At 33.3% G+C, this 25,740-nt stretch overlaps 1 protein-coding gene and 1 long non-coding RNA gene across 8 annotated transcripts in view; one reads left to right on the plus strand and one right to left on the minus strand.

Moving 5' to 3' along the window:
- The window catches only part of LOC102613465 (receptor-like protein 15), a 180,916-nt gene that overhangs the window by 59,393 nt on the left and 95,783 nt on the right, over positions 1-25,740 (plus strand). The window contains exons 2-7 of one of the 7 annotated variants that reach the window (XM_052432141.1): positions 5,759-6,145; positions 6,266-6,421; positions 8,155-8,229; positions 8,737-8,892; positions 9,706-9,780; positions 9,969-10,124. In XM_052432141.1, the coding sequence (XP_052288101.1) occupies positions 5,782-6,145; positions 6,266-6,421; positions 8,155-8,229; positions 8,737-8,892; positions 9,706-9,780; positions 9,969-10,124 (982 nt within the window). In that variant the 5' untranslated portion in view covers positions 5,759-5,781. Of the gene's footprint in view, positions 1-5,409; positions 6,146-6,265; positions 6,422-8,154; positions 8,230-8,736; positions 8,893-9,705; positions 9,781-9,968; positions 10,125-12,723; positions 14,356-14,462; positions 14,857-25,740 lie in introns of those variants that run through there. The other 6 variants (XM_052432140.1, XM_052432144.1, XR_008050965.1 and 3 more) reach the window with 6 other exon arrangements.
- On the minus strand, positions 18,585-20,275 carry LOC102607983 (uncharacterized). The gene is made up of 3 exons (XR_008050974.1): positions 20,191-20,275; positions 19,811-19,867; positions 18,585-18,618 (listed from the first exon to the last, which is right to left on the minus strand). It is a non-coding gene; the product is annotated as an uncharacterized LOC102607983 (long non-coding RNA).

Raw genomic sequence — 25,740 nt, forward strand, 5'->3', positions numbered from 1 at the left:
CTTGTGTAACTTTTTCAGAGAGGATTTTCTCTCATAACCGAGGTGGAAGTCTCCCAGGAGAAGTTGGCAAATGACAACTACGAATGTGTTATGGTTTAGCTCAGTGACACAAAGGACATTTTTCAACAATTGATCCTAGGAAGATGCCTATAGCTTGTTGTGCCAAACATAGAAAATCTAAGATGCGAAAAAATTTTGTTGAGATTCATTTTAGTTAAAATTGTTTTATTGAGTGTTTAGCAAACGAGAAAATGGAAGAAAGTTGAGAGAATAAAACTGAAGCTAAGAGGATTCTAGAACATCTTTCAATTTGTTCCGAATACTCAAAATGTGAATACATTGTTGTTTATGTACACAGCTGAAGATAACAGCTCAATTGTATAACTAACTACTACTTAGCAATTTATTAACTGTAACTAATCAAACTAAATCTTCACGTGCACTGGTAATCACATAACCACCAGGTGCCAGCTGGACAGCCAAGTCATCAACCCTTAACCGTGTGCCATAGCTGCTGCAATCCTCTGCTTTATCTTCTGTTTTGCATACTGTACAGCAAGCATGATGAGCTTCCTTAACAATTTTTTTTGGGGCAGAGAATAATGCTTATGTGATTTCTGAACTTGGTGATTATGGCGGATAGAGGCACTAAGGCAAGAGAAATGTCTGAATTATCGAAACAAGATGAATTATTTTTTGTTTATCGCAGCAGACGATCTATGAGCGGAATTTCTTACAACAAAAGATGTGTGTCCACCGGCTTGTATTTAGTCTCGTAATGCATTATATATATGCACGCACACACAGTTTGAGAAGAATCAGACCATTGATTTTCTTTTGAGCCAATCAACAGAATGTACATTTCTTCTATGAACTTGTATCCGAAACCGCAGTTTTTCAAGTTTGATGCATCTGGGAAAATTGTCAGATGGAATAAAACCACCATGCGCCAAGGTACCAATGATGTTTCTTCCAGCTTATAAGCACTTCAAATGAACTTAGGTCATATTTACACAAGGGCGCACATGATATCAATCTAATGGCAATTATATCATCTAAAATCCAAAACCAAGAGTCTCCCATTTTCCCGTTCTCTACTCTGTTCATATTATCATAACTTGAAGATTGCAAGGCAGCCGCAATCTCCCAGATCTTTGCTCCTTCCTCATAGCAGTTAATCAAACGATAAACAGAGATATCCCATGTCAACAAGAAGGTAATCATAAAAGAACAACAGAATTGTTGCAATATATTCATGTGAAATGTAAAACAATTTTGAGAAAAAATATTGGGAAGATGATTTTTTTTTTCATAGAAGTTGCAATCTTTACGTTATATGCTAGTTTGACTATGCTATATAAGGAAGCTATATGAAATTAGAAAAATAAGCTATACTAGGAAAGAATAAATATATGTACAGAAAATGAGGCTATAATCCCTGACTTTCAACAAATTTAATATCAATTTTCTTCTGGAAGTTGTCTCGCATGGGGCGCATCAGTATTGTAACGTCTGCTGGGTCTTACAACTAACCTTAATTATTTTGAAAGTTACAGTATTATTAAATTGTCCTAACTGGTTATCAAAAGTTGAAAGCATGTTAAAATAAAAAAAATTACCAAGAAACATGTGCTTAAACAGAGGTTGAGGCTATGAACAATTAAGAAGAAACTCGTAATTTGGTCCCAATTAGTATAGTAATCATCTATTGAGCAATAAAATATTAATTTTAATAGTGATGAAATCCAATATATAATAGATTCCTAACACACATAAATTAAAACTTAACTGTCAGAAATCATAACATTACTCTACTCTTCAGTGGAGTTCTCTTAAACAGATTATGTGAGATTGCCTACATTAAAAATATGTTAAGACTGCTTGTTGAAAGCAATATTCGCTTTTCCATTATATCCATAACTTTGAATTGATAAAGTTGTATTCAACAGCTCTTGAAAAGACTAATTTATTTAAACTAGTCATAGAAATAAGAGAGAAAGGGGGCTATTTCTTGACTCAAAGTCAATTATAATTATCAAAACTTGAGCGGACATCGCATGCCTAACTTCCACGCACCCTAAAACGGTTTGATTTGCTTTCACGCGTTCATGAATTTCCATGAAACAGCCTGCCTTTCGTCTCTTTCGGGACAGTGACTACAATTATGGAAAAAATTATAATTCTCGTTAGATTGTAACCAAATTATTATCCCTAATTTTTTTAAGTTAAATAAAATAAAATTTATGCTTAAGTATAAACAATACTTTGGACATTCTTGTTATTTGTCCTTCTAAGATAGACAGCAACCTAATTATTTATTTGTTTACCTGTTTTTGTTTTTTTAAATAACAGTTTGTTAGCATAAATATTTACCTGTGAAGTCGAGGAGGAGAAAATGTTAGAAAAAAATAAAAAGAAAAAAAATTAAGGGAGATAGAATCAGATTTTCTTTTTTGAGCAAAGAACATACGTAAAAAGATATTAAATCTATTAAGTCTACTTGTCTATAACGGTAAATTGCATAACGAATAATTTATCAGCGTAAAATAAATTTTATTAGATTTTGATTATTTTCTAGAGTACGAATTGTCCCATCGTAAAACAAACATCGGAAAATATAACCTTTGCGGTGGTCTTTTGTTGTGTCGTTATACCGTTATAAAAAGGTTATTAGTAATTTAATGCACCAATATTATATATTCCACCTTATCAATGTCTCTGGTTGCGAAAGATTGTTAAAAGCAACGTGTTCTTTCTTTGTCTTATGAAATTTTTTCGTTGTCCATGAGTTTTAATTGAAATACTTGGCTTCCAGTTATTTTGTAAACCTGTCGAAAACTACCACAGTGGATAAAGATTAACCAGGTCATTCTTTACATTTGCCTATCGATTTTTTATTTTTTTATTTTTATTTAAAATTGCTGGTTTGTTGCTTAAAATTTTCGATAATAATTTCACTTATTTAGTAATTAGAGAGATATAGAGAGGATTGGCGGCCAATGTTTCGCGATTTGGGGTCAATTCAAAGTCAACTAACGTGTAAAACACGTGTATGCATAGAAAACGCTTAGATGATTTGTGTTCCAAGTGCAAGAAATTAAGAAAAGAAAAATTGATTTCCTTTCATGAACTTCCAAGAAAGAAAGAAGACCCTTCACCTTCTTCGTGACAACAAATGAATGAATGATGTTGATATGACAAATACAAGCGCTATTGCAGGGAACAACATAAGACCGAGACTTGATAAAGGGTTTGTTAAATTACATGTTATTTTCTTTTGACTTGAATGATGTTGAAAAAAAATAAAATTGTAATCAGGATGATGTGTGGAATAGTGAAATAAATAAACAGAGAAGAGAAATTCTTTGATCAATATTCAGAAACTCATCCAAGGTGATCGTCCAAGTCTAGAGGTTCGGTGTGATTAGCATTTATTTTTAATTTTTTGGCTAACATCATATATAGTCACTTGTCGTGTGATGTAGGGCAGGTTTAGAAATCCTTTTATTTTTACTTCCGTATTCTTATTATTTAATTAGTTATAGGGTTTACTTCTATCCAATTTAACTGGAACGAGAATTAAGTCCTTTCAATAGTTAGGACTCATAACTCATACACGCTAGTTTGAGAGTGTGGGGTGTGACAATGGGTCAAAAGACCATTGACAAGTACAAAAGAGTGATCGCAGTTAATTCAAACCGCTACACACGCTATATTGAGGGCTCATTTTTGTTTATTTCGTTGAAAAGTAGTTTTCACAATTAATTCAAACCGCTACACACGCTATTGCGTCTTTTAAAAAAGGAAAATGGAGTAGTCTTCCAAAATTAATTCAGAGAATAAGATTTACTAATAATGATGTTAGAAATCTTAATATTTGAATCTTAATATTATGCATCACTCATTTATTAAATAATAGATTTCATAGTTTGTAAATTTACTTAACCACATGATAAATATTATATTTGTTGGGACTAAATTGGGACTTATATGTTGGAATATCTAGTATTGCATAAAAAAATAAATAAAAACTTAACAATTTATCTTCGCATGACTAATTGTTTTTACATCACAAGTAACCTTAGTTATTTTTTAAAGTTATAGTATTATTAAATTGCCCTAACTGGTTATCAAAAGATGAAAGCATGTTAAAATAAGAAATTACTAAGAAACATGTGCTTAAACAGAGGTTAAGGCTACGAACAATTAAGAAGAAACAACTTACAATCAAAGGTTAAGATTATGAACAAATTAAGGAAGGTATTGAGCAGATAAAGGGACGGAATCATTGTCTGAATTGCCGGTGACAAGAATGCTTGTGTTGTGAAAAGAAATCTGATGGTTTATAAATGGGTTGAATTTTTTATTCGCTCGCTCCAACTGACTTACTAATGCCAAATTTATTACTTTGCACAGTAGTGTTTAGGATCCTCAAGATCAACTCTTAATTTGGTCCCAATTAGTGCAGAAATCATCTATTGAGCAATAGAATAAGAATTTTCTAGTCATGAAATTCAATATATAATATATCCTTGACACACATCGATTATAACTTAACTGTTAGAATTCACAACATTACTCTACTCTCAAGGGGAGTTCTCTTAACATATTATGTTAGGTTGCCTACATTCAAAATATGTTAAGACTGCTCTTTGAAAGCAATATTCCCTTTTCCGTAACTTTGAATTGATCCAATAGCTTTTGAAAAGCACATAATAATCATTATAAATTTAATCAAAGACTAAGCAAGTCTTCTTTGCATTTGATCACTGGCATTTCAGTTAAGTTTGTCATTTACTTAAATTTTTCTTGCTTTCAATTTCCACTGTTGTTTTTTTTAATAAAATAATTTATTTAAACTAGTCATAGAAATAAGAGAGAAAGGGCGCCATTTCTTGACTCAAAGTCAATTATAATTATCAAAACTTGAGCGGACATTGCATGCCTAAATTCCACGCACCCTAAAACGGTTTGATTTGCTTTCACGCGTTCATGATTTTCCATGAAAGAGAGTGCCTCTCGTCTCTTTCCCGACAGTGACGACAATTATGTTAACGTGACGATTACAAAACGTTATTACTTACAAGAATAAGTTTTTGGAGCCGAGACTTGAGGGAGGTTCTATCTAATTCTAAAGATTGTAACCAAATCATTATCCCTAGTTTTTTTCAGTTAAATAAAATAAAATTTATGCTTAAGTATAAATAATTTTTTTAAGTTAAATATAAAATAAAATTCATGAACTTCCTAGAAAGAAAGAAGACCCTTCACCTTCTTCGCGACAACAAATGATGTTGACATGACAAATACAAGCTCTATTACAGGGAACAGCATGAGACCGAGACTTGATAAATATTAAATATATAAAATAAGTGGAGCAAACGAACAGAATAATATATTTTTATAATATTCTTCATAAAAATCCAAGTTTTGAGCTGGCCCATAAGCTTATCTAGTGAAGTCTGGGTATCCGCGTTGCCCATGGTTCCGTTTGAATCCAGGCTGTGTAGATGTTTATGACATCCCATATGGACGGAGTGGAAATATTTTCAGTTGACTGAATTAAATAAAAATATATTACAATCATATTATATATTAGCAGAAAAAATAAAAAGAAATGAAGAAAAACGCATGCAAGACTTAGACAAGTCAATTAAAAGTTGGGAGTATCATCAGTTCAATTGGTTATAAATAGCTCAGAGCCATCCTCTCGTTGTTGCAGAACTGAAGCAAAGAGACTCAGAAAGAGTGTGTGTAGGTGATTATAATTAAGAAGATATAATGTGTGGTTCAAAAAGAGTGTGGGTGAGTGAGTTAATTTTCATATTATTAGCAGTTAAAGGGTGGTGGAGTGAGGGATGTTTGGATCAGGAGAGGTCTGCTCTCCTCCAACTCAAACATTTCTTCAATGATGATCAATGTCTTCAAAACTGGGTAGACGATGAGAATTATTCAGATTGTTGTCAGTGGGAAGGGGTTGAGTGCAACGACACCACTGGCAGAGTGATTGAATTAGATCTAGCAGTAACTCGAAAATGGGAATCAGCAGAGTGGTATATGAATGCCTCTCTGTTTACTCCCTTTCAACAATTAGAGTCTCTTGATATAATGGGGAACAATATAGCCAGTTGTGTTAAAAATGAAGGTCCTTAATTTACTCTATTTTAATTCTTCCTCCTCGTAATTTCTTACATCTATCTAATCCCTTTTGGCTTTTGTTTAATTTGTACGTGATACAATAAAATTATTTTTTATTTTTTGGCAGGTCTAGAGAGGTTATCAAGGTTGAACAACTTGAAGTTTCTTCATTTAGACAATAACTACTTCAACAACAGCATCTTCTCATCTCTAGGTGGTCTTTCATCACTCAGACGCTTATCATTGGTTGGTAATCGATTGAATGGAAGTATTGATATTAAAGGTAAGCAAGCTTCATCCCTTCTCCGGTGTCCCATCTTTGTGGATCTTATTTCATCGACCAGCTGGAAGTATTGATACGAGATCTAGCTAGACTCTTGCTAGTGTAAGCTTCAAGGCTTTGAGTGCTACAAAAATAGGTCTAAGAAATAATCAATACATAACGTTATTACATACAATAATAGTTCTAAAGATTGTAACAAAATCATTATCCCCAATTTTTTTAAGTTAAATAAAATAAAATTCATGCTTAAGTATAAATAATACTTTGGACATTCTTGATATTTGTCCTTTTAAGATAAACAGCAACCCAATTATCTATTTGTTTGTCTTTTTCTTTTTTTTTTAATAACAGTTTGTTAGCATAAATATTTACCTGTGAAGTCGAGGAGGAGAAAATGTTAGAAAAAATAAAAAGAAAAACATTAAGGGGGATATAATTAGATTTTCTTTTTTTAGCAAAGAACATACGTAAAAAGATATTAAATCTATTAAGTCTAATTGTCTATAACGGTAAATTGCATAACATAATTTATCAGTGTAAAATAAATTTTATTAGATTCTGATTATTTGTTTGATTTCTTTTCTCTCTGGACTCAACTTATATTGTTTATTTGATTTTATTTGATTATTTTTTAAAGAAACTTATTGTTTATCAATACTGAATGGCTTAAGATTGATGTCTTGATAATAGATGGGGCAATATTGCATTTTTAATGCAGTAGACTTTGAAGTTATCATTGACAAGCTTAGATGAATTACTAGGACCATAATACAAATGTCACAGGCATCTAAGGCACTTACCAAGTTTTGAGTACATTCCTGTTCCTATCTAATAGTTTTTAATTTCTTTAATTTAAGACCCCATTCATTAATATTTTCTTTATTGTGAAGTTAATTTTTTTTATGTGAAATTAATTTTTTTTAAAAAACATTTTGTTGACTTATAGTTTACCTTTGTGTTAAATGTTGGCAAAATTATTTTGTCCAAACCATTTTTTTTGTCCTGAACGTCCAACTAAAAACTGAATCAAGGGTTAAGTTGTAAGGTTTCAGTTCGTCCGTTATATTAATTTATTGTTTTAATATTATGCAGTACAAATAGGTGTATAAGTCCATCATTTAAATACAAAATGAAACCACATCAATATAGAAATTAAAAGAAAATGAATTCTCACAACCATACGGTGATATTCAAACTCTCTATCTCCGAGGATTTCTTAAAGTTATTCTAAAATTATACTTAAATGGTTAAATTTAATAAATAAAGGTTTAATTCTTTTCTCGCACATTGTAGAAGCAAATTTTCTCCTCTGTTGAAAATTCTAAATATTTTTTTAAATTAGGTTTCAACTATGACATATCAGGAGAGATTTGATACATTTCTAATGCAACCGATATAACAACACAACTTTGTGATTTTTACTATTCAGGAGAAGAAGAATACAACCTGTATAACCCAACCGTTTATATACAAACATCGAATCGCTTTTTAAAATTAAATTGGGAAAATTGGGGATATAATCGTTTTTCATATATATACATTGTTTCCTTACAAATTTAAATTCATGGTTGTTACGAGCTAAATATACCTGCTTAAAGCCACTCAGTCTAACCCTTTGAGAGCTGCTTTAAATTTTTCGGATTAGCCATATTCTTTTCACTGAGATTTAACATAAAAAAAGGAGAAAATAAGTTATTTAATTAACTCTATTTTAACTATTGGCATAAATACAGGACTCGATTCCTTGAGTAACTTGGAGATGCTGGACATGAGCGACAATGCAATCGACAATCTAGTGGTTCCTAAAGGTAACAAAATGTTCAAATATTAATAATTTGGAGGACAATTTAATTGATTTGATAAGGGAATGCCCAATGAGACTTACCCAAAATAATTTAATCCGAAATTGTATCTCAAATAGATTACAGAGGTTTGAGGAAGTTGAATACCCTTTATTTTGGGGGGGGGGGGGGGGGGGGAAATTGCAGTGATATATGGAAGCAAGGTATTGCAATCAATAAAGAAATTCGTTGGTCAATATTCAAGGACTCATCCAAAGTAATCATTAAAGTCTAGAGGTCTGCCCTCCACCAACTCAAACATTTCTTCAATGTTTGAATGCCTCTCTGTTTACTCCCTTTCAACAATTAGAGTCTCTTGATCTAATTGGGAACAATATAGCTGATTGTGTTAAAAACGAAGGTCATTAATTTACTCTATTTTAATTCTTCCTCCTCGTAATTTCTTACGTCTATCTGTTCCCTTTTGGCTTTTGTTTAATTTGTACGTGATACAATAAAATTATTTTTTTTCAGGTCTGGAGAGGTTATCAACGTTGAACAACTTGAAGTTTCTTGATTTAGGCTTTAACCACTTCAACAACAGCATCTTTTCATCTCTAGGTGGTCTTTCATCACTCAGACAATTATCATTGGCTGCTAATCGATTGAATGGAAGTATTGATATTAAAGGTAAGCAAGCTTCATCCTTTCTCTCGTTTCCCATCTTTGTGGATCTTATTTCATCGACCGGCTGGAAGTATTGATACGAGATCTAGCTAGACTCTTGCTAGTGCAAGCTTCAAGGCTTTGAATATTATAAAAATAGGTTTAAGAAATTATCAATATATGCAATTTTCTATGCTTCTCATAATCAGACACAATTCAATCTAATTATTTCGTATGTCCTGTCTTCAAAAGTAAAGAATTGTACACTAAACGGAAATCGACATCGTAGCTTTTTATTTTTTCTAATGCTCTTTCTTTGTTAACGAGTTTATATCCTGAGAGTGGATTGGATTCCAAAAAAAAAAAAAAGTTTTGATGTTCAAGGTAAGCCATAATAACATGCATCTTATTTATCTGCCTATATCTAAATTTGTGCACTGAATTTAGTATTTTGGTTAGTGTGAAGGGATCAGATATTGGCTTCCATAAACCAACTTGTATTTACTTAATTAATTAATTAACACCATTTAGTATTTAACAAATTAAAATTTCGTGTTTAATTTGTCTTATTTTTTATTTTTTGAAGCAAGAATAAGGTATAGCAGTAGGTAAAGTTGAAATACATATTTATTCCTTACAAATTTAAATTCGTTGTCAGCCAAATATACCAACTTAAAACCACTCAATCAGGCCATTGGCAACAGTTTTTTAGGTTTTTCTAGTTAACCGTGTACTTTTTTGCTTATTAATAAAATTCTTTTGTGCTGAGATTTAAAATAAAGAAGGAGAAAATAAGTTATTTAATTAACCCTATTTTAAGTGTTGGCATAAATGCAGGACTGAATTCCTTGAGTAACTTGGAGGAGCTGGACATGAGCGCCAATGCAATCGACAATCTAGTGGTTCCTAAAGGTATACAAAATGTTCAAATATTAATAATTTGGAGGACAATTTAATTGATTTGATTAGGGAATGCCCAATGACACTTACCCAAAATAATTTAATCTGAAATTGTATCCCAAACAGATTTAAGAGGTTTGAGAAAGTTGAATACCCTTCGTTTAATTTGTACGTGATACAATAAAATTATTTTTTTTGAGGTCTGGAGAGGTTATCAACGTTGAACAACTTGAAATTTCTTGATTTAGGCTTTAACCACTTCAACAACAACATCTTTTCATCTCTAGGTGGTCTTTCATCACTCAGACAATTATCATTGGCTGCTAATCGATTGAATGGAAGTATTGATATTAAAGGTAAGCAAGCTTCATCCTTTCTCCCGTGTCCCATCTTTTGTGGATCTTATTTCATTGACCGGCTGGAAGTATTGATATAAGATCTGGCTAAACTCTTGCTAGTTTAAGCTTCAAGGATTTAAATATTATAAAAATAAGTTTAAGAAATTATCAATATATGCAATTTTCAATGCTTCTCATAATTAGACACAATTCAATCTAAGTAAAGAATTGTACATTAAACGGAAATCGACATTGTAGCTTTTTAATTTTTCTAATGCTCTTTCTTTGTTAACGAGTTTATATCCTGAGAGTGGATTGGATTCAAAAAAAAGAAAAAAAGTTTTGATGTTCAAGGTAAGCCATAATAACATGCATCTTATTTATCTACCTATATCTAAATTTGTGCACTGAATTTAGTATTTTGGTTAGTTTGAAGGGATCAGATATTGGCTTCCATAAACCAACTCGTATTTACTTAATTAATTAAGTAAATTTTTTGAAACAAGAATAAGGTATAGCAGTAGGTAAAGTTGAAATAAATTTTTATTCCTTACAAATTTAAATTCGCCGTTGTCAGCAAAATATACCTACTTAAAATCATCGGTCAGGCCCTTGGCAACTGCTTTTTAGGTTTTTCGGATTAGCCGTGTACTTTTTTGCTTATTAATAAAATTCTTTTGCGCCGAGATATAAAACAAAGAAGAAGAAAATAAGTTATTTAATTAACCCTGTTTTAAGTGTTGGCATAAATGCAGGACTGAATTCCTTGAGTAACTTGGAGGAGTTGGACATGAGCGCCAATGCAATCGACAATCTAGTGGTTCCTAAAGGTATACAAAATGTTCAAATATTAATAATTTGGAGGACAATTTAATTGATTTGATTAGGGAATGCCCAATGACACTTACCCAAAATAATTTAATCTGAAATTGTATCCCAAACAGATTTAAGAGGTTTGAGAAAGTTGAATACCCTTCGTTTAGGGGGAACGGATATTGCAACGATAGATGGAAGTAAGGCGTTGCAATCAATAGGATCACTACCGTCCCTCAAAACACTTTACCTTTCGTATACTAATTTTACGGGAATAGTAGTTAATCAAGGTAAGTAAATCTTTTATGTCGAAAATAATTGAATTAATATATATAGCTAAAATTTATTGTTTCTACTTCTTTCTAAATAGAATTGCACCATTTCACCAACTTGGAAGAATTGATATTGGACGAGTCTGATCTCCACGTAAGCCAGCTTCTGCAAAGCATCGCATCATTCACTTCGTTAAAGTATTTGTCAATGGGAGGTTGTATACTCACAGGTGCCGTACATGGTCAAGGTAAATTATGGGTATCTGAAGCTTTTATGATATTAATTCGATAATAATTCTTTCTTTTCAAGTTAATTTTCTCCCGTAAATTAATATTTTTTTCTTTTAAATTTTATATATTTTCACTGTCCAATAGTTCTAGCTTCTCTAAATTGCAGGATTCTTGATTAAGGGTAATGAAATTTTAGTTCTGTTATGTTAAGAATATTTCGATCGCTAAGAAGAGTAAAGAAAAATAAGTAAATTAACCCAGAAAAAGAAAAGAACAGGAACAGATTATCCTTATTACCTTGCATTATGTGATCAATATCAAAATTATAACCATTTCTTGTTTATTGCTTGTAGATTTTCGTAAATTCAACAATTTGGAACATCTGTACATGGGTGATGTGCAGGTTGACGTCAACACCAGTTTTATTCAAATTGTCGGCGAATCGACGCCTTCCCTTCGAGTATTAGATGTCTCTTACAATCAACTTACTGAAAACATCTCCCCAGGCCTTTGTGAGTTGGTGCTTCTGAGAGAGTTGCACATTGATAACAATGATTTAAGGGGTAGCTTGCCTTTGTGCTTGGCAAATTTGACTTCCCTTCGAGTATTAGATGTCTCTTACAATCAACTAACTGAAAACATCTCCTCATCTCCCCTCGTGCATCTAACATCTATCGAAGAGCTCATACTTTCAAATAATCACTTCTTCCAAATCCCTATTTCACTTGAACCACTTTTCAATCTCTCAAAACTCAAGACTTTCGATGGTGAAATATGCGCAGAAACTGAGTCACATTATATTTCTTTGACCCCAAAATTCCAACTGACTTCTATCTCACTGTCTGGTTACATAGATGGTGGCACATTTCCCAAATTCTAGTACCATCAGCATGACTTGAAGAATGCTGATCTCTCACACCTTAACTTGAGTGGACAATTTCCAAATTGGTTGGTAGAAAACAATACGAACTTAGAGACGCTTCTTCTTGCCAACAACTCTCTTTTTGGATCATTTCGGATGCCAATTCATTCCCACCAGAAATTGGCAAGATTGGATGTCTCTAAAAATTTCTTTCAAGGCCATATTCCGGTGGAAATCGGAACATATCTGCCATGTTTAATGGATTTAAACTTATCTAGAAATGCTTTCAACAGTAGCATTCCCTCTTCATTTGCTGATATGAAAATGTTGAAAAGGTTGGACATATCCTACAATCAGTTGACTGGTGAAATCCCTGAGCGCATGGCCACGGGTTGCTTCTCATTGGAAATTCTTGCATTGTCAAACAACAGTTTGCAAGGTCATATATTCTCTAAAAAATTTAACTTGACAAATTTGATGACGTTGCAGTTGGATGGTAATAATTTCACTGGAGAGATCCCAGAAAGCTTATCTAAGTGCCGTTTCTTAAGAGGATTATATCTGAGTGATAATCATCTCTCTGGTAAGATTCCAAGATGGTTGGGTAATTTGTCAGCTTTAGAAGATATTATAATGCCCAATAACAATCTTGAAGGACCAATTCCAATCGAGTTTTGTCAGCTTGATTATCAGAGGATTTTAGACCTTTCAAACAATAGTATTTTCGGAACCTTACCATCTTGTTTTAGGCCAGCATATATCGAACAAGTTCATTTGTCAAAAAACAAGATAGAAGGACGGTTGGAAAGTATAATCCATGACAGCCCCAATTTGGTGACATTAGATCTCAGTTATAACCGCTTACACAGAAGTATTCCAAATCGGATTGACAGACTACCTCAGTTAAGCTACCTTCTTTTGGCTAATAATTATATTGAAGGCGAAATACCAGTTCAATTATTCCAGTTGAAGGAAGTGCGGTTGATTGATCTTTCTCATAATAATCTATCTGGTCATATTCCTCCTTGCTTGGTTAACACTTCACTCAGTGAAGGTCATCATGAGGCAGTAGCTCCAACTTCTAGTTCGCGGGATCAAGCGCCTGCCTTACTTCCATCTGAGGCTCCAACTGGATCTCCGATGGGAAAGGAAGAAACTGTACAATTCACAACAAAGAATATGCCCTACTATTATCAAGGAAGAATTTTGACGAGTATGTCTGGGATTGATCTTTCTTGTAACAAACTGACAGGTGAGATTCCTACTCAAATTGGATATCTTACTAGGATTCATGCACTAAATCTATCTCATAACAATTTGACGGGCACAATCCCGACAACATTTTCAAACCTGAAGCAAATCGAAAGCTTGGACCTCTCCTACAACCTACTACATGGGAAAATCCCTTCTCAGCTCACTGTGCTAAATACATTGGCGGTCTTCAGTGTAGCATACAATAACTTCTCAGGCAAAATTCCAGATAGAGTTGCACAATTTTTAACTTTTGAGGAAGATAGCTATGAGGGGAATCCTTTTCTTTGTGGATGGCCACTATCTAAAAGTTGCGATGATAGTGGATTATCAGTAGTGACACCAGAAGCTTACACTGATAATGAAGAAGGTGATAGTTTAATTGACATGGACAGCTTTCTGATCACTTTTACAGTATCTTATGGAATTGTGATATTAGCAATTATTGGAGTTTTGTACGTAAACCCCTATTGGCGGCGAAGATGGTTTTACCTCGTTGAAGTGTGGATGACCTCTTGCTTCTATTTTGTAGCAGACAATCTTGTTCCTAGAAGATTCTATGGTGGATGGATGTAATTTCATTACATTACAACTTATATGTAATTTTCAAAGAATTTTCTTTTGCATGCATGGAATAGCAACTCAATAAAAGTATTTGATGCAAATTGTCCAAGAACAACTTAGTAATTTCATTGCTACTATTCGGCTGTATATATACAGTTAATGAAATTTTTAACCATTCGCAGTAGGAATTTCTTTAGATGGCGGCCAAAACTAACAGATATGGGGCTCTACTTCTACACATCATAACAGGCAAAAGGTCTCTGTTAGAGTGCAATTTATGCACTAGTTTTGTATTGTTTACTTCTCTTAATATCGATGTTTTGCACTTAATAATAGTGATTTACTTGTGTTTTACTTTTGTAGGTGCAATTCTATTGATTGGTGATAAAAGTGAACTACAAGATGTTGTTTAAGGATAATTGTTCTCTTGGAGAAATTATGAGTGGCAGAAGAACTTTGTTGATAAGGCGTGGGCGCGTGCTGTCAACTGCGAACCTGCAATTTTGAGTTTAACGTGTTTTGTATTTTTCGTTATTTTTGTAATTACGAATTTAATATTTAAGATATTAGTATTTTATTTTAAATAGAATTCTAGAGTAGAAGAGAGAGAGAGTATTTAAGGGAGGAATCTATTGTGAAAAAGGGGGATTTTTGGATTGGAGAAAAAGAAACCCTAGATCTAATTGTTCACTTCTCTCTATGAGGAACTAAACCCATTTTTCTGGTTGAAGGTTAATGAAGCTTTGATTCATCACTACTGTGAGATCTTTCTTGTGCTTTAATTGTTTTATTACTTTTTGGGTATTTGTTTATTCTCTGAATTATTTTCATGATTATGTTTGTTAATTAGGTAATTGGCCACTATTTAATTATCAACTTAATCTATTGTCAATTAAAGGATTCATCGTATGAAGAATTTAATGTTTGTGACAAATAACATAGCAGAGAGTTGTGTTGTGAGAATAAACAATCTAATTTAAATGAATCATCATATGTGTTGATTAGGATTTGGGTCTCTCTGGTTTTTCAGGTTGTCAATTGATTAAATTCTATGATCGTATCTAGGGTTGTCTATTGATTAGGGAAATAACCAACGGTCGTACCTTGGTTATCGACTAGTTAAGGAGAGATTGGCTATTAGAGGGTCTCAGTAGCTATAACCGGTCTATTCATGAGTAATAATAATCTATATTTGAATCAATGATCAGTAGTCGAATCAAGCTGAGTTAATTCCTTCAACCAGAGCTTTCTCCAATTTGAATTACAACTTTAATTTGTGTTGTGAAAATTTTAATATACTCGCAAGCGCACGAATCTAGAAATAGAATAGTGGTAACGAGGTCGATCCCACAGGGATTGTTATAAATTAAAAAGTCTAATTTAAATCTAAAATTGATATTAATTCTAACCTAGTTGAGCAAATTGAGTTTTTAAGAAAATTAAACCAATTAAACTAAGGAAGCAATTAAAATAAAGGAGAATTCAATAAGATAAGAATTACCAAGGTTTCAGAATCCACCACTATTCAACTAGTAATTATCTAATTATTAATTAATCCCCAATTTTAGAGTGACAACTCGAAATCAATCTATGTCATCTCATGGATATAACAATTAAGCCCAAGTAATTAAATCTAATGTAGGTTCTTTTTCTGCTTAATAATATGACATCTAAGAATCTCATGTAAACATATTGAATAACAAAGAGTCAAAGTTTCCTAAGCACTCCATGTAAACAATTTAATGAAAGACATAAAATCAAAGATAATCATGTATAAACTTTATAGATCCAAGCATAGAATTAATCGAATATTAATCTTAACAATCAATAATGCATGACAGAATTGATGAAAAGATTTTATTAACATCTAATTAATCATGTGAAATAAAAACCATAATCATCAAAGAATATATATAGGGAATTAATTAAATAAAAAGATAATTATTTCATTGAATAAGGTTTCATCCTTAACCTCAGTATAAGAAAATTAGCTAGACATACTTGAATTGAGAGCAACACAAAAAATAAAATCAGCCATGAAGCCGAACTGCTGCACTCGTCCTTTTCTCCCCTCTTCTGCCTTGCGTTTTCACTCCACTGGCGGCTACTACCTTCTCCAAAAGCCACAACTCCCTTTTATAATCTTTGAAATGGGCCCCATCTCTTAAATCCTAAAGCCAAAAGGCTTGCCTTTTATTTCCTTTAGCTCTCACACGTGACCACCTTTGGAATTGCTTTAAGATTCCTTTTCCAATTATGAAAGCCAAGTGCGGGTCCCATTTAAATTGCTTTCCAAATATTACAAAGCCATGTACGTGTAACTTAACTAAGCTAAAGCCAATGTTATGCTATTAATTTACTAGCTTCGGTTTCCTCGGCTTCACTTCCACATGCATGTATGTCTAATTGCTTCTAAAATCAATTAATTAACGCTTCCAAAATTGAGCTCCCTTATATCCTTTTTTATCCATAATCTTCAATGAATCCCCTATTCAATAAAATAATTTAATTAATTAAAAATAACAAATAAAAATAACTAGTAATTATATAATTAAGGGTAAAATATGTATATAAATTATGCTCATCAATTTGCATTCTTGTTATTTTTAATTTGATTTTTATTATTGTCAACAATTTCCCCATTTTACGTTTTACATTTCAAAAGGATTTAAATAATTACCGATCTCTGTGGACACGACCCTGCTCAATCACTATACACAATTTATTTAGAGTAGGAATTTATTTTTGTTGGCTTCGACACTCATCAGTCTCTCTTTTACACGATCTGAATGAAGATTAACTTACGCCCTCTGGAGTGTGTGCAAGTTCTCTATTAAACTTGACGGTTGAGATTTCAGGTCCAGATGAAAGTTAAATGCAGGCGACAAGACTACACTTTAAGTAAATTGGGACAAACTTAAAATAAAAAAAATTATAGTCCAGGGTGAGAGTGATGGGTAGCTCAACTTATGGAGGATAACTAGGACTTGGAATAACTATCAGATTTGCAACTCTTGTTATATGCTAGTGGGGATTTAGGTAGCAATTATCGCCTTGGGAGTTACAGTAATCGATTCATTTCCTCCTTCATTTCTGATGGTAACCCAGCTCTATACAAGAACAATCAGAGAAGGTTCATTTAAGAAATTTCACAACCCACAATTTTTTTTTTCCTTTTTGCCCTCTTCCTCACAATAAAAACACCTAACACACCAAGCCGTGCACAAAATAGTCCTATTTTATTCATGTCATGAATCCAAAAACTATCCCAGCTCACTTTGTTTAACCAGCATAACTAAATTGTGGGTATAAATGAACACACTTTCGAAGCCTGTAACTTACAATAAGCTCAAACCCAAAAATGACATTTAAATCCTGCAAGTGTTTTTCATCATCCCTAACAAAAAGAAACAAGAATAATTATATACCAATAATTTTTCCATAAAAATTACTGATACCAATAATTTTTCCATAAAAAATACTGATTTGAGTTGAAACACTATACAAACTGGGTTTTATACACTTGCAGAAAGCTACAAGATAGACAAAATCTAGCAGCTACATAATGGTATCACTTTCAGCTGGTCATGAATGGTGTTCATTCAGCAGTGCTCGATAGACCATGTCTATGAATTGATTGTCCTATTACATATAAAAGCTGGTCAGATATACAAGGAAAAAAATAATAATTGAAAATGCATCACAAAAAATAAGTGTCTCGCATTAGTGTTTGCACTCTAAGCATGGCAAAGTGGTGCGGGTTCATGATTTTGAAGACTGGGATAAGTGAAAAATAGTTCAATCCACTGATGAACATAAATTTATTTACATGTCAATTTAGATATCATAAAAAAGTAAACAGTAATTCACAGTCACTTAAAAGAGTTGATAAAATGCATGCCATGAAAGCATTTTTGTACATAAGAAATCCAAAGAGTATTTCTGACAATACAAATATGCTAGCTTTAAATCTGTTGTCAATATGCAATTAAGAAGATTATACCAGCTGCATGATAAAGTTCCCCTAATCTTAATAACAGTAAACATGAACATGTCAGATGCAGTTATAGCTTCGAGCATTTGCATAACCAGAAATCCTAACCTGAACAAGCACCAGAAGTGTCTCTCGGACTTTCTCCTTGCTGATAAATGGTCCGCTGTCTGAAGTAAGAGCAGGAGTAAGAGATGGTGGAGGGGTTGGTGGTTGGAAAGGTTGAAGTACTGGGGCACCATATGGGCGTTGCAGACTCGGGGGAGGATTAAGTGGCGGAGCTGTTGGTGTAGATGAAGAGAAAAGCTGCATCATCCGTGCATAGGAGGATGGAGGAGGAACAAAGAATAAGGAAGGCTTTACAAGATTAGGGGTAGGTGCTGATAGAGATGGAGATGGTATTTGCAAGGTTGGCACGATAGGAGAAGCAACACTGGCATGATGAGAAGGTAAAGAAATAGTTGTATTGGACTGGTAAGGTTGTGCAGAGATTGCTGCATTAGAAGTATTCCCCACAGTCAAAGCTGTCTGCAATGATAAGGACAGATGTCATATACAAGGACATCATAGAAGTTGAACCTCACACAAAAATGAAGTGATAACATATGAACATAGTATATGACTTCCTGCATTTTTGTGGTAATGTTGCATACTTATGTAGAAACATATTATTTCAAAGAAAACATACACTGAAGAAGTTCACAAAAGCAGGATCTTCAGGAACATCAGCAGCATTTGAGGGAGTTGACTCTAGAGGACCATCCATAACTGCCATAGTTGGAACAACTTCCAGTTCCTCAAACTCACTGCAGTTTAACATAAAAGGAACTTGATGACCAATTTAAGTAATAATTAGATGATATAAGAGGTTAGGGAAAATGATGAGTGGACCCTTATGGAAGGTGATTTCACCTTAGCTAAACACAAAAATAAAAAGAAATCAAAGCTGAATCCTCGAGTGCAATGCAAAGAATATTTTCTCTCTCTTCTCTAACTCCTCTTATTCGAAATTGCTCATCATTGTGCTGTTCTTCGAGTTTTCGCTAGAGTAGAGAAAGCTATTCTCCCGTTAAGTGCAGACGAAAGAGAAGGGCAAGGGCCTGGTATGATGCTATTCTATAGGAAGTGAGAAGGTGAAGGGTTAAAATATTTTGCAATTTGGAGGTGGTGTTTGTTAGTGCATGTACTTCTGAATTTATTACCTCTTTAGGATCCATAGAAATTGCCTCTTGTTCAGCATGCACTATGCCTACGAGTAAGGCGAGCTTGTATGGTATCTATTGTCTATTTAATTGGATATTCAAACAGGACTACCAGCAACCAAACACAAATCCCCAAACAAAACACTCTTTCAAGTGCAAGGAAAGAGTAACTTGGACATATTTATGGTTCAAGCACTACAATAACTAAGAATGTGATGACTGTCCACAAACACTATATCAGTGCCTTCTGAACTACATCACATGCTCGTTTTTTTAGTCATACATAAATTAGCTATAAAATTAAGACCATTATACAACTAAAAAGAAAGAAAAATTGTTTGCTACGACATATCAAAACTGGTAATAGCAATGTAAGATGGCAGACTTCTTACTTGAAACAGATGAGAGGCTACAAATAAAAAATTTTGTGCAAATAAAATATATGATAAAGAGCATAATACTTTCTTGGGGGCTAAAAATAATATGCAACTTGTGAAATATAAATTGAGCTACCATACCTTTTAGATGTGGCAACTTTTGACTTTTGAGGCACCTTGGAATATGCATTCAGAATCCTGCATTTGGAAGCCAAATAAATAATGTTAACAACAATTTTACAATAGAAAAATAAAAAATTGATAAATGACAGTTGTAATTTATGTATGCGTAAAGATAGCATCACATCCAGGGTCCTCCCATAAACATGCTTGTAACGAGAATTAGTTTGCCTCAACTGTTAGCAACTGCTAACAATATACAATAGTAAAATCACTCTTATGAATTCAACAATACTAGGCACCAATAAGAGTATGATACAACCATTCTAATTGGAAGAGAATACAACTGTTTTACAACTATGTTGCATCAGGAGATATGTTAGGAGGATTAATCCAGATACCTTCCAACCCAATTAGGAAAACTCAAGTCAGAAACCAGGAGCCGCAACCGAACCTTACAATCTTGAAGGAAGAAGGAGACTTGGGGCATTTTTCCAGATAGGTGACTTACTAGATCTCCTGCCAAGAGAATATCTATTGCTTTGAACCTCCATTGAAATTTCTTTTCCCTTTTTCTTGTTTTGACTTGGAACTTTCCAGCATCATCTATTTGATCTTTTTTAAAGCTAAAATACCAATCTATGGGTTGTCAACATCTTATCCCCCCAAGGGCCCCCCAAAAACAAAAATCAATGAGTTGTCAATAAATAGCGCCTACTCACATGGATGACAATGTGCAAATCGACCTAGCAGCCACATTTCCCCCCACTTTCAACCACCATTAGGCAACTTCTCTAACCTTTCTTCATTGCCCACATCTACAGAACTATCATATAAAGACTACATTATTATTGGGATAGAGAAAAAAATACAGACTATATTATTATTATATCTCATTTTATTAATTAACTAGTGCAAGACTTATTTAGTGTCAAATCAAGAACTAATTAGAAAAGACAGCTCATGATAATACAGACCTTAAAAAGCAATAGCTAGCAACACCCCATATACTCCTATTTTAGCCTTCAATATCCTGGTAAAGACACAATTAAGTCTTGCAAAAGAACATTCACAAGTAAATTCAACATTAATTAAGATTAAGTATCTACTGCACCTTCAATCAATGACTGGGTGAATAGCATGGTCAACCATCCAGTTCCTGTAGCCCTCCTTGTACCTATGTTAGTTACATTTTACCTATTAAGCCACGAAAATGAAAGATCACAGCCTGGTAAAGAAAGCCATTAATTAATAGTTTTTGTTTAAAATGTTCTCGTTTAGATCTTTCCTATTCAATGAATCAATGTAATCCAAGGAGAACTATTCCATTTCAAGCAGTGTTAGAAGATAATTGGAAAGCCTAAAGATAAAATACAAGGACCAAGATATCAATTAGCTCAAATAGTGAATGTCAAATATAAAAAATAAATAAAAGAAGTTGTACGTGATCATTTACTATCAAGTTCTGTAAAATTGAAAATACCATTATCCCTGAAGAGATTATCAAACAACTCTTTAGCAAATTATAAAATAGTTAAAAAAAGAACGAAAGTTTTAAAAAACAAATGTACAACATCCATATCAGGAGATGTTTTTCTTCACAATCTCAATATTTTCTAGTCGTGAAGCAATTGAAAAGCTTAACACTAAGTGAATTATTAAGAATTCATCATTTAAATTCTCAAATCGCAAAATGTTGGTGCAACTAGGAAAGTGCAAATGCAATCACTTAACTAACACAAGAAACACCAATAGTGAGAGGCCCACTTTGTATCAAATTTGAAACAGATAGATAGAGGTCAAAAAAATTATAAAGACACTCAATTAAAAGCCTTTCAAACAGCTTTTGCATGCAACAAGAACAAATCAAAGGCGATGTGAATGTATCCAAAGACTAATTTACAATAATCTACAGGACATAAATATCTTGGATACCTACTCTCTATACCTTACTGTCCCACTGAAAATCATCAAATCCCTCCAAACAAAAAAGACAAAATGGATAAGAATTGTGTGGTTAAACTTCAATAACTTAGCAGCCACAGCAAAAACTTATGTAGGCACGCAAGCCACTCAAAATAGTCATATTGTTTGCTTTCCAAACAAAAGCCACTTTGTAATGAATATTCATAAATTGCGACTACCATATTCGTAAAAACACGTGAAAACCACCATAACTAACTAAATGTAACTGATGATCATCATCACGTTCATGGAATCACATATCTGACAGTATTAATTAGTGCAAATGGCATGCTTCTTAAAACCCCGTATTTATCACATGGGCGCCATGCCAATCAACCAATGATTCTGATCTAGTCGGCATATTCAACCCACGAGCGAGTAATACCTCCTATTGCTTCTTTACATTTCTCAACGAAATTCCACGTTCTAACCATACTTCTGAACTTGTTGCTCCCATAGACTAATACAATATAAAGATTTCTTCCCACAACACCTCAGCCCCCACTCCTGAAAAACCAATTTAAATTCTCATTGGTTGTACAACCTATAGTCCATACCAAATTGAAAAATTTACAAATATAGAACCTCAAAGAATCTTCTTGCGTTCCATTTTTTACGGCAAGAAATTTGACTTTTACCACATGCAAGTCAACAAATAAAAAAATCATGTCTTTGTGAGATGCACATTTTCAGACGAATCTGAAGAGCAATGAAACCGTAAAAACCTAATATGAGAACACCTAGGACTCCAGATATCACCTATAGAATCTTCGGTCCACACTTGCATGATGAAAATGATGAAAAAAAATTGAAGGCTTCGTGTTAGACCCATGAAAACTTATGTTAGGCGCAAATATAAGCCCTAAGTCCTATCACTTCGTCACCAGCTCCCCAGGTTGTTTTGTTCTCCTATCTCCTAAATATAAAGGAAACGCAACCCGTTCTTTTTTCCAATCTTAAGGGGCACAGAACGACTCTGGTATAAAATAGTCAGTTTCTATACAAAAATGACTCCTTTGCACTTGGCATTCCACAACTCAAAATAAAAAGCATGCAAGGAGGAGAATATAATAGCATTAAACAAGTTTTATTAACCAAACTTCAAAGATGCCAGACAAGGCAAAAAAGGAATCTGTACAAGCCAGATCCCAAGAATAATAATTCCAATATACAATTCACGAAAACAATAACTAAAACCATGTTCATGAGGCCTCAGCAGAAGCAACATGTAATAACCATACTCTATTATTTGAAACACATTTCCAAGTTTGGTTAAGATTCTAAACTATTCTTTATCTGTCAATTATTAACATGTAAAACATAATAATATACACTTAAACTACTACAGTAGTAAAACCAGTAAAACAACAATACCTGCTAAAAAGATTTGCTACCTCTTCACATTCACGAGCATTGTAGAACCAAATCCCATTTACTTCTTGGGATGCATTTCGATATAACAAATACGGAACCTGAACTTCAAACTCAAAATCTCCCAAAAGATTTTCCACTAAATTATCTGCACATATCCAAGATATTGAAGCTTCTCAGTGCAAAAACATATGCAAAAAGACATGAAGGTTAGGAGACATAACTAAAACTTAGCAACAACTGATAAGCACAACAAGAAATGAAATATAACACGAGTTGTAAACAAGATAGACGCACGGTATCTAAATAATTGTACCAACCCCCTCTCCTGATTGTCATAAAACGGCCAATATTTAACGCTAGACAACAACATGGCAAATACTCTAGCCTCTATATTATTGGCATATAAATATTTTCGGTTGGGTACATTATATTCTTCGTTCTAAAACCTCAATTATTAGCTAGTACTGTGATAAAATGATTCATCACTGAAATTAAAACTAGTTCACGTACAAATAATCAAAACTGAAATAGAAGCAACGATAAACCAACCTGTATTACGTCGGTTCATCACAACAAACTGAAATCGAGGCTGTGTGTTCCTGAAAATTGAAAAAATAATAATTTCACCAACTTCATATGTAATACAATCTCCAAAACACCCAATATCAAATGAAAAAATGGAAAGCATAAGAGAGAAAGGAATCTAATTTTATTGACCTTTTGACGATGAAGAGAGATCCTTCAACATCCTTACGACTCCATATGCTGAGGTCGATGTTGAACTCATAGAAGGTGACATGAGCGGCCGTGATGAGGATCTTCTCAATGAATGGATCGATTCGCTGAAGAACTGTCAGGTTTAGGAGTTTTGTGCTCTGCTGGTCCAGAATAGGCATCAATTTTCCGTTCTGTGAGCTCTCTCTTTTGGAAATAAAGTGTTTGATGGGATAGCCGAGAGAGAGTGAAAGAGTTGAACAGCCAAACAAGGTGAGAAGTCCCAAAATTAGATTTATTATAATAATATTTTACCCATACACTATCTCAATGTTTCAATGATAACTAATGTGATAACTCATCGGTAATTGCAACATTAACTTAATTATTAATATTTATCGTGAAATGATGAGATTATTATTCAAGAAAAACTCAGTAAACATCAATGACTAAATAATATGACAATTACAGCTGAATATTAGTACAATAATTAGGATCTCTAAAGTTACTGAATGTATTAGAATATATGTGTGTTACACCACTTTATGTCTCTCAAATTCAATTGAGTAACTTCATATACCTGAGTACCTTTTATTACATTAATTAAGAATGTATACATAAATGAAGGATGCGTAGTTTTTGTTCTATTTTTCACTATTATTTACCATTCATCTACGTACGTCACTTGATTTTTTGCGATTAATATGCTTAAATGGATCTCTTAGATATAAATAAAATAAACAAAAAGTCTAAGAGAAAAATAAATGAGGACCGAAATTATTACACCTACAACAAATTTGCCCAGCGAGCAATAAATCAAACTTGCTTAGGAAGTACAATGATTAGTTAATAACTAAAAGAGCCTTCACCTTACATGTTAAAGCTTCTGTCAAGCAAAACACCCATTGACGGGATGTTTACTTTCTATGATTCAACTAAAGCTAGCCTCAACATATATCAGGTGCCTGCTTGTTTTTACCTTCTAGATACTAATATTGTTTAGACGTGTAATCTCTCTTTCTCCATTGAACGCTAGACGGCTCGTCTCAAGCCTTCTACCTACTTCAGAGTCCTTCATTAGCTTTTTATGTATAAAGTTTTGATCTTTTTCCTTCATTTGCTTGAAGCTTATTACTGCAGATTTTTTTTACAGGTTGCTAGTGTAACATTCGAGTTGCTGTTGCTTCTAGTCTTGGGATCGTATTTAATTGTGCTTTTCAGCTTTCTTGTCATAACAACTTGGGTATTACTTGTTAGGAAATTGGTGGGTGAAGCAGACACGCAGCTAAAGTAAAATTAGAAGAAAAATAAAGATCAAACACAATAGAGGACACCAGAAAATTACGTGGTTCGGCTTTTAGCCTACATCCACGGGCGAAGACAGAAGGAAAAAATTTACTAGTGAAAATGAGTTACAAGTATTGTAGTATTTTAGCTTACTTCCCAAAACCCCAATACACCCAAACTCTCTCAATCACTGTAACAAGAGCTTATAAATGCAAGCTCTCTAAACTCTCTCCTAAGTACTAAATTGCTCTCTAAAAATGGAATGAATAAGCTCTTCATTTTCACTTGTATTTATAGCAAAATGATGGCCAAGAAAGTCAAAGCCGTGTTCACCAAATTCAATCTTCAAAGCCGTGTGCCACCATTCTTTCAAACTTGCTGCAAGCTGACCATCTAGATGGCTACTTTAGACCATCTAGATGGCCACTTTATTTGACATTTCTCCTACTTGGAGATTAGATTGAGAGTCAATCAATCTCCACACCATCCTTTCTGCTTCGCCATAATCATGTTGCCTACGTTTCTGCTAGGCCACAAGAGGATCTACTCCAGACAAACTTATCAGTATTAATCGGCTTGGTCAAAACATCTGCTAGGTTCTCTTTGGTATG

This window comes from Citrus sinensis, chromosome 8 (genome assembly GCF_022201045.2).
Source record: "Citrus sinensis cultivar Valencia sweet orange chromosome 8, DVS_A1.0, whole genome shotgun sequence".
In the NCBI taxonomy this organism is placed as follows: Eukaryota; Viridiplantae; Streptophyta; class Magnoliopsida; order Sapindales; family Rutaceae; genus Citrus; species Citrus sinensis.